This window comes from Carassius gibelio, chromosome B2 (assembly GCF_023724105.1).
Source record: "Carassius gibelio isolate Cgi1373 ecotype wild population from Czech Republic chromosome B2, carGib1.2-hapl.c, whole genome shotgun sequence".
Taxonomy (NCBI): Eukaryota; Metazoa; Chordata; class Actinopteri; order Cypriniformes; family Cyprinidae; genus Carassius; species Carassius gibelio.
The window spans coordinates 4,762,895-4,773,590 of record NC_068397.1 but is presented as its reverse complement, the minus strand read 5'-3'; the positions used below and the strand labels follow the sequence as shown (position 1 = coordinate 4,773,590).

At 36.6% G+C, this 10,696-nt stretch overlaps 1 protein-coding gene across 1 annotated transcript; it reads right to left on the bottom strand.

Annotated features, from left to right (window-relative positions):
- Nucleotides 1-89: 89 nt before the first annotated feature.
- On the bottom strand, nt 90-6,457 carry LOC127951403 (UAP56-interacting factor-like). Its single transcript, XM_052549278.1, has 4 exons — nt 5,974-6,457; nt 4,436-4,508; nt 912-1,012; nt 90-805 (listed from the first exon to the last, which is right to left on the bottom strand). The coding sequence occupies exons 1-4, from the start codon at nt 6,221-6,223 to the stop codon at nt 486-488; spliced, it is 744 nt and encodes a 247-aa protein (XP_052405238.1). The 5' UTR covers nt 6,224-6,457; the 3' UTR covers nt 90-485.
- Nucleotides 6,458-10,696: the final 4,239 nt, after the last annotated feature.

The window sequence follows — 10,696 nt, the reverse complement described above, 5'->3', positions numbered from 1 at the left end:
TAATTGAAATAATATAAAACCTCTTTAAACAGTCTTTTTTTTTTTTTTTTGCTCTACAAAAAGTTTCAAAGATCTGCTTTATGAAAAAAAAACAAGTCTAATGTTTAAAGTCATAGAGCTGCAACTTCTTTATGCATATAAAAAAATAAAAAATATCAGAATGCCATCACATACCAAGGGCGGTTCAGGTGATGACAACTTTAACGTAAACTCGGGGACAACAGTTAATTCTTGCTTTGTGAAGACAGAATGGCAGCTTTTTTGAAAAATAAACTAAAAAACAAATCAGTCTTTTCCTCCAGAGAACTGGTATATCCACTCTCTGATGAGTCTCCTCCATTAAGTAATTAGTTTTTTGGATTTGAAAAAAAAAAGTGATTCAAACGAATTATTGGACAAATCAAATTGTTGTTCTCTCCACCCTCAAGATTTCTATCAAATGAAATCTAATTCATTCAGTTTTCGGATTATGCATCAATTTCAATTTAAAAAAAAGGACTCTTCTGACTGTTTTCGTGGTCCAGGGTCACTACCTGTTTCCCAACACTGTTAATATCAAACTGCAGGGCGACTCGTTTAGGAGGTTTCCTCTTGGGCTCCTCTGGAGGAGGTGAGGAGCGTGCTGGAGTCACGGGGTGCAGGGACCAGGACTGAGCCGGCCTGTGCGCAGCCAAACCAAACATCATTACTTCTGTGTTCCCAGACTCACATTCACAACATGCTGGAAAGGTCAAACCTGCCAAACTAACATGACAAGACGGAAACAAATGGATGGGAAATATGTGTGGCATCTTATCGGAGCGTCATTACAAATACTAAACAAACACCAATCATAAATCCAAATATCTGAATGGCAACCATTGTGTGTCTTATGAAATGCTGCATCTGGTTCTAATCAAATGTAATCATACTCGGCTGTGTTCTAGCTGTGGGGTTGTCTATTGACACAGTGAGGATGCCACTGCTGTTTGTAGAAGTGAGAGTTACAACAGGAACCAGCTTACTGGTGCATCTGCATTACTTTTCTAACATTTGGAAGTCTATTCTGCTCACCAAGACTGCATTCATTTCATCAAAAATACAGGATAATTCAACATTAATGCTGTAATATCATAAAATATTTTTAAATCTACTTTTAGATTTAATTTTTTTTAAAATCTAATTTAAGATTTAATTTATAGGTTGTGAGTTCTAGTCCCGGGCCGGCAGGAATTGTGGGTGGGGGTAGTGCATGAACAGCTCTCTCTCCACCTTCAATACCACGACTTAGGTGTCCTTGAGCAAGGCATCGAACCCCCAACTGCTCCCCGCAGCATAAATGGCTGCCCACTGCTCCGGGTGTGTGCTCACAGTGTGTGTGTGTGTGTGTGTGTGTGTTCACTGCTCTGTGTGTGTGCACTTCGGATGGGTTAAATGCAGAGCACAAATTCTGAGTATGGGTCACCATACTTGGCTGAATGTCACTTTCACTATCTATTCCTGTGATCAAAGCTGAATTTTACTATTATTACTCCAGTCTTCGGAGTCATATTTTGTTTGAGGATTAATAAAGTATAAAAGAACACCATTTATTTGAAACCAAAATATTTTGTAACATTGTAAATGTCTTTAATGTCAGTTTGTATAAATTCAATGCAATCCTGCCCAATAAAACTACTTAGTTAAATAAATAAACAATAATAAATCTTAATAGCCCCAAACTTTTGAACATGATGTAGAAGTTTGACCCAGAAAAAGCACAAAAAAATAAATATAAAAATAATAAATATGAACCTATTAAAAACATTAAACTATTAATAGAGAGGAAGCCAAATCAATGCTCTCATATTTGAATTGGCTTAACTTTTAATACATATTGCTTCAAATAAAAGTAGTCATTTAAAGGGGGGGTGAAATGCTATTTCATGCATACTGAGTTTTTTACCCTGTTAAAGAGTTGGATTCCCATGCTAAACATGGACAAAGTTTCAAAAATTAAGTTGTACGTTTGAAGGAGTATTTCTGTTCCAAAAAAAACCTCTTCCGGTTTGTCACAAGTTTCGGAAAGTTTTTTTAGAGTATGGCTCTGTGTGACGTTAGATGGAGCGGAATTTCCTTATATGGGTCCTGAGGCACTTCTGCCGGAAGAGCGCACGCTCCCGTATAGCAGAGCACTGAGAGCACAACAGACTTCACTGATCAGAGCGAGAGCGAAATGTCACAAAAGGAGTGTGTTTTTGGTTGCCAGGGCAAGACAACCCTGCACAGATTACCAAAAGAGAAACAGCATTAAGGGACCAGTGGATGGAGTTTATTTTTACAGAGCATCAAATGAGTTGTGCAAGTGTTTGTGTTTGTTCCCTGCATTTCGAAGATGCTTGTTTTATAAACAAGGCCCAGTTTGACGCTGGGTTTGCATATCGTTTATTTCTTAAGGATCATGCAGTCCCAACGAAAAAGGGTCACGATCGTGTGTTGGAACCGCAGGCGGTGAGTAAAACTGCTTCAAATATCTCTGTGTTGTTAACTTAGCTATCGGCGTGTAAGCACATCAAGTAAACAACATGCGATGTTGTCATCAAACTGCACTTTCCACATGTAACATGTACAGCTTAGAAATAAAATAAAAAAGACGACAAAGTGGAACTTAGTCATTTTACAAAACCGCTAAGCAAATATATACAGTTTCAGTACATACCACATAGAGACGTCGTTGCTGATGCTGCTCTTGTTCAATTTCAGCCTCTGGATCTGATTCTGGATCATAAATAAACGGCTGAATCTGACTGTTAGCCATGGTTTGTTTTGGATGATGGTTTTTCCCTCAGGGTAATGTCACAGCCTCCAAACGCTCTCAACGCAAAAGCCTACTGTTGCTCGTGATTCTTTAGCTCCGCCCACACGTCACGCCTCTAGGCGCTCATGTTTTTCCGGGAAAAATCAGTACAGACTATCTTTCTCTTATGAATATAATAAAACTAAAGACTTTTTGGAGTTATGAAGGATGCAGTACTACTCTATAGGTACTCAAGATTAACAAGATATTGAGTGAAAACGAGCATTTCACCCCCCCTTTAAATGCGTTTTCATAGGAACATTGTCACTGATTGAAAACGTATATAAAACTGTTCTTGCTTTACTCTTTTAACAAGACTTTGATTCAGTGAGTTTATTCAGCAAATGATTGATTTGAAATAAATAGCCTATGGTTTGAATATTTTTTGTGATTCATTAAAACAATGGTTCACAAGAGCGTTACACAAACCAGTAACAGATTAATGCCAGTTCTAGTGACGAAAGGACCAGTTTCTTATTTAAACATCACACTTTTCACTGTAACAAGAGCTGATGTATAACACAACACTTGTGGTTTTGAACAGTCATGGTGTACACATTCATTAATATTAGGGCCGGGACTCGATTAAAAAAATTAATCTAATTAATTAGAGGCTTTGTAATTAATTAATCGAAATTAATCGCATTTTAATCGCATATAAATATTTGACCTGAGAACAGTGAGAAGTAGTTTTTTTTCACATGGATTTATAGTATACCATTGAATAATGACTGAATACATAAGCTTAAGCAACAAAATATTGTTTATTTTTGTTTAACCAAGTCTAGCAGACCAGTGCAATTTTTGCCATTAAGTGTAGCAATAGCATATTTGGAAAAATTTTGAAATAGTACTTTTCAGAAATTCAGGAAGCTTATATGTGCTGGAACCTTCTGTAAAGTGTTTTTTTTTTTAAGTAAAACACAATACTGTCAATTACATTCAGAACATTGGAAACACTGACTATTAGAAAACATCTCTCTGTTGCTTCAGAAGGCCATAACATACTAAGTCCAACTCTCAATAACCTTGGCCAAAACAATAAAGAGTTCAACATAAACTGTTGCACCAACAAAATAATACATAGTTCAACATAAAGTGTAAAGTCCACGCTAGCTGCTATATGTTTTGCGTTGAGGTGATACTTGAGGCTCGATGTGGTGCTGCGGTGATATGCGAACGCTAGTTGGTGCTCCAGTATAATCGGTCCGCTGAAACTCATCAAGTGAGAAACGTTCCGCGGTGCAAAAATAAGTTATTAAAAATGCGGGAATTTTTTTTTCTGTAATTAATTAATCTTAGTTAACGCGTTATTTTTTGTGTAATTAATTAATCTCATTAACGCGTTAAAGTCCCGGCCCTAATTAATATAAATACTACAGAGCAACCATATTCTTAAAAAACGGTTTTTAAACACTTTAAGCATGCATGCTTCCTACATTACATATTTAAGTGAAGCAAATGGCTCCTTAAATGTGAGGAGTGTCACATGATCAGCACCCATGCATGCAGCTTTCTGCCCAGATTTCCTCTTCATGTGCTAGTGACAAGTTAACAGCTTCTGTGCTTACACACACATCTGTGTGTGAACTCTAGGCAGGAAGTTCATTCGCTTCTTACTTTGATTCCTCTTCTGAAGAGGAAGGAGGCCTGTCGTGCTTCTCTATGTGTTTGCTGAGCAGTCGGAGTATTCCTGTACAGAACAAATGATCAACAAAAGGCAATAATTTTCACACTGAAACAATTTCGAAAAAATAAACAAATTAGTGCCGTCAAATGATTAATCTGATACAAAATACCGTATTTTTCAGACTATAAGTCGCAACTGAGTATAAGTCGCATCAGTCCAAAAATACATCATGACGAGGAAAAAAAACATATATAAGTCGCACTGGACTATAAGTCGCATTTATTTAGAACAAAGAACCAAGAGAGAACATTACCGTCTACAGCTGCGAGAGGGCGCTCTATGTTTTCAGTGTAGACTACAGGAGCACTGAGCAGCATAGGGCGCCCTCTCGCGGCTGGAGACGATAATGTTTTATCTTGGTTCATTTCTCTCGGTTCATGTAAAATTAATTTTGATAAATAAGTCGCACCTGACTAAAGTCGCAGGACCAGCCAAACTATGAAAAAAAGTGTGACTTATAGTCCGGAAAATACGGTAAGTTTATTTACTTTACATATCTGTCTGTACTGTGTGCATTTACACACACACACACACATACAGTATACATTTAGAAAATATTTCCATGCATATATTTCTATTCTTTTCATTTATATTATATATAAATATATTTAATATATAAACGTAAATTTTTTTCTTAAATGTATATATGCATGGGATGTATTTATATATACACACATAATATATATGCACAGAGCACACACATATACAATGTAAACAAAAACTTTTATTTTGGATGCAGTTAATGGCGATTAATCGTTTGATGGCACTAAAATAAATAAATCTTAATTGGTTGCAATGGATAAGTCACACACCCTAATTTCTAAATTTAATTTTCGTGCAACACTGAGTTACAAATCTTACATTGACATTTTGCCTGTAATATATTTGCTTCATGTAAATGTTTTTTTTTTAAGAAATAAGGATTTTAAGGATGGATTAAATTGTTCAAAAGTGGCATTTATAATATTACAAAAGATTTACATTTCAAATAAATGCTGTACTTTTTCACTTTTGTATTTATCAAAGATCTCTGAGGAAAAAAAAGGATCACAGTTTCCTTTAAAATAATAATAGCAACAAAATAAAAAAAAAAATAAGTTGAAAGGTAGAATTCTGCCTGAAAAGATCCATCCTGGTCTCCTCTGACCATAAAATTTCATCTGAAAATGATGTTTCTTTTGGCAAATGTATGCTTTCATGTGGACTTGAGTTGTGGCTTCTTCTGCACCACGTTTCTCATGTGCACATGCAACAACTCTAACTTTAACTATAATCTTAACATTTTCTGTGAAGCTGAATAGGTCTGTAAGAAATCAAGCCCTGAGGTTTCTGAGAGTCCATCAGTCTGTTTGGTCTCCTCTGGATCTGCATCTGACACCACTGGACAAATGGCTGATATCTCTAAGAGAAGTGAACAAACGTGTAAAAGTCACGCCTGAATCTGCTCAGACTCTGACCATACACTAACTAACTCTCGAGTACATTACTTTGTTGACAGCTGCACTGTTTGGAGCAGGTCTGTTCTGGACGGGTCGGTTGAGTGGACTGATCCCTTTATACAGGACAGCATTTTTTCTCGCAGCCAAACCAGAGATGACCCCCTGTCCACGACGCCTGGCCACTGTGGGAGGAAGCTTGCGGTTTCGAGTGAAGCGTTTGTTCACAACAGTTCCTACAGATGGCCAAAACAAAACCAGATGCAGAACATTGTCAGACATGGCTGATTTGCATACAATAATCTGAATCAGAATGAGCTTTATTGCCAGGTGTGTTAACACATACAAGGAATTTGTTTTTTGTGACAGAAGCTTCCACAGTGCAAGAGAATGACAGTGACAGAACAAAAACAATGAAAATAAAATGATGATAATAATAATAATAAAACAAAATCCAATAAAACACTGAAAATATTCTAAAAACTGAATTTATTATTATATTGCAGCAGTTGTTCATTTTTTAAAAATGTTAAAACATGCTTAGAGAAAGCGGAAAAGACACTTAAAGCATCAAATCCTGACCTCTTCTAAATGGTACAGATTTCTTCCCTTGACCTTTGACCAGGACTCTGCACTTTGCCTCGGGGCATTGAAGTGTTTCTGCTTCTTATTCAGCCGGATAATATCTGTACAATATAATTAATACAATACATTTGTATTGTATACAACGATACAGGTCACCTCACACAGACTGCTGGGTTGCTCAACTGAAAACAAAGACATTAGCCACTTCAAACTAAAAAAACTGTTATGATAACTTTAATTCAATAAAAACTGTCCTAAAATTTGCTTTAAATAAATAAATAACACTCAGGAAATGCTGTCAAACGCAGACAAGTTATATCTTTAAACGCGTTAAACACCGATAATGCTGATGATAAATCACAATCAGCTAATCAGGTTTATCTGTGTTATTACCTAGACATGTCAACCTTATCGAGTTCTTCTGTACTTCCCCTAATAACCGTTTTATAACTAGATTTACTCATTCTGCTATTCGCGCTGTGATAGAAATGAAAACTCAAACAACACACTGACCAAGCGAGCAAGACAACACTAGCTGACTAACCAGCTTTCATTGAGCGCTCAACGGTCCTGCGCATGCGCTGAATAACGCACTTCGCGCGGAGGCACTTGGGAAATGTAGTTTGATGAAGAAGAAGAAAAACAAGTTGTACACGTCGTAAAATGCAGTGATACTATAAATATACGATAATTGCTTGTATTTGAATGCTTTATGTCTAGGCTGCAAAAAAACGTAATGTTGTGAAATAGTGTTGCAAATTCTTTCAATATATTTTGAAGTATAATTTCAGCATCAAAGAAACTACGTTTTCAGATGAGATTTTATGGTCAGATGAGACCAGGATGGATCTTTTCAGGCAGAATTCTACCTTTCAAGTTTGGGGTTAAATACAGCTTTGAAACGCATTAAAATGATGATTTAAAAAAATACAATACAATTTAAAATAATTGTTTTAATATATTTTAAATAACTTATTCTTGTAATGTGAAGCTGAATTTTTAGCATCATTACTCCAGTCTTCAGTGTCACGTGATCCTTCAGAAATCATTCTAATATGAGGATTTGATGCTCAAGAAACAGCATCATTAGCCCAGTCTTCTGTGTGTCTTGACTGTCAGTGTTGAAAACTGTTGTGCTGCCTAATAGACTTAGATTGAACAATGTACATTTACTTTTAAATTGTATTATATGTAGAGACGTTTAGCATGTGCAGGAAGATGATGCATCAGCCAGTGTGTTACTATTGGAAATACTTAGAAACATTTGTAAAATTATTCAGAGGCCTCTATGACTTTTAATATAATGCTTATGATTATGTATCTATTTCTAGATTTTTAGTGCTGTCAAAGATTAATTTGCGTCCAAAATAAAAGTTTTTGTTTACATAATATGTGTGTGTACTGTGTATGTTTATTATGTCTATATAAATACACACAAATGTAGTATATATTTTTGAATATAATGAAATGTATGTATTTATATTAATGTAATTTAGATTTTAAAACGGCCGACATAAAAGCTTTTAATGATAAACACAATGTTATAGATTTCAAAATAATATCAATAAACATCAACAGTGTTTCGACTGGCTAAACAAAAAATTAAAATACATTCATCAAAAGTGAAAATTCAGGATACATTTTTTTCAGAATTCTTTGAAGAACAGAAATTTCTAAAGAACAGTATTTATTTAGGATATATATATTATTTCTTATACATTATAAATGCACTTTACTGTTACTTTTGAGCTACTGAATTAGACCACACCCCTTTCCATAACCAGTGTTTCTGATTGGCCAGGGCTGCAGGGTCACTTAAAGGGGGGGGGGGGTGAAATGCTCGTTTTCACTCAATATCCTGTTAATCTTGAGAACATATTGAGTAGTACTGCATCCTTCATAAATCCAAAAAGTCTTTAGTTTTATTATATTCATAAGAGAAAGATAGTCTGTACTGGTTTTTCCCGGAAAAACACGACCGGCTGGAGGCGTGATGTGTGGGCGGAGCTAAAGAATCACGAGCGCGAATAGGCTTTTGCGTTGAGAGCATGTGGAAGCTGTGACATTACCGTGAGGGAAAACCCATCATCCAAAACAAACCATGGCTAACAGTCAGATTCAGCCGTTTATTTATGATCCAGAATCAGATCCCGAGGCTGAAACTGAACGAAACCAGCAGCAGCAACGACTCGCTCCGAGCGGGGCTCAAACCCGGGTCTCTGGCATGGGAGGGGACGCACTAACAATGAGGCAGAGATATTTGAAGCAGTTTTACTCACGGCCTGCGGTTCCAACACACGATCGTGACCCTTTTTCCTTGGGATTGCATCATCCTTAAGAAATAAACAATACGCAAATCCGTCGTCAAACTGGGCCTTGTGAACAAGCATCTTCGAAATGCAGGGAACAAACAAAAACACTTGCACAACTCCGTTGATGCTCTGTAAAAATAAACTACATCCACTGGTCCCTTAATGCTGTTTTTTTTTTTTTGGTAATCTGTGCAGGGTTGTCTTGCCCTGAAAACCAAAAACACACTTCTTTTGTGACTTTTCGTGACGCTCTCGCTCTGATCAGTGAATCGCTCTGATCAGTGAATGTCTGTTGTGCTCTCAGTGCTCTGCTATACGGGAGCGCGCGCTCTTCTGGCAGAAGTGCCCTCAGGATCCATATAAGGAAATTCCGCTCCATCTAACGTCACACAGAGCCATACTCGGAAAAAACTTTCCGAAACTTGTGACAAACCGGAAGGAGTATTTTGGGAACAAAAATACTCATTCAAACGTACAACTTAATTTTTGAAACTTTGTCCATGTTTAGCATGGGAATCCAACTCTTTAACAGTGTAAAAAACTCAGTATGCATGAAATAGCATTTCACCCCCCCTTTAATCAAGTCTGTGTGTTACAGGAATGCAAAAGCCTTGATATTCAGGTCCATCTGCTGTCAGGAGAACCTGACAGAAGCTGCCAAGCTTTGTTAAAAACTGGAAGTTTGGAGCAGTTGTACCTGACTTTAACCCCCTCAGGATCCCTCTCCAGTGGATTGAGTCGGTTAAGAGACTCCTTCCCTCTGACATCTCTTTCATTCAGTTGTGTAGGTCATTATTATATGTCATGTGCATGTGCTCAGTTCTTGCATGCCATGTGTTCGTGTACTGATTTGCTGCTCTGAGTCAAGGTTGATGCACATAACGTGGTGCCCTGCTGGGAATCGTCTGGGAAGCTGGAATATGGAGCCAGGACAATACGAGGCAAAATATCTAAACTTCTGCCAGAATTCCTCACAGAGATTTATCTTGTGGACACTCATCCACACTCTGCCTCTCGTACAGTAAAGGTTTGATCAAGGATTGCACAGTAACTGTACCAGAGATGTGCTTGTTCCGTTTTGATGTAAATTTTTATATGGATTCTGACCTGAAGTATGATCATGTGTGACTCTGGACCACAAAACCAGTCTAAAGTGTCAATCATGATAAATGAATATGAGTCAAATAAGGCGAATAAATAAGCTTTCCATAGATGTTTGGTTCATTAGGATCGACAATATTTGAAAAATCTGGAATCAGAGGGTGCCAAAAAACAAACAACAACAAAAATCACCTTTGAAGTTGTCAAATGCATATTACTCACTACTTGAATGCATATTTATGGAACATGATCTTTATTTAATATCCTAATATTGTTGGTATAAAAGAAAAATCTATTATTACAGTGTATTTTTGGCTTTGCTACAAATATAACCCAGAGACTTAAGATTGCTTTTGTGCTCCAGAGTCATTCATAGGATCTTCAAAATTACCTTTTTATTAACTGCCACACTCATATACAGTTCACAATAGCAGCCAGAAAATATGGGGAAACAAAATAAAAGAAAGAAAATGGGAGAAAAACTAACTGATAAATAAAATCAACATAATACTGAGTTCTGGGCCTCAGATGTTACTCCAGGGATCCCTCACCAGAACTAACTCAGCCCTAGACAAAAATCACACCCTTTTAAAAAACCAGAGCAAACCATTTTATAATTACAGGGGGACTCAAGTCTGTACATCAAACCTAAATGAAAAAAGTATAATATACACACAAATAAACTCTATAAACATTAAATTCCATTCACCATAAAGCAATAATAAAATAAAATGGAAAGAATGCCCTTTATTATGAC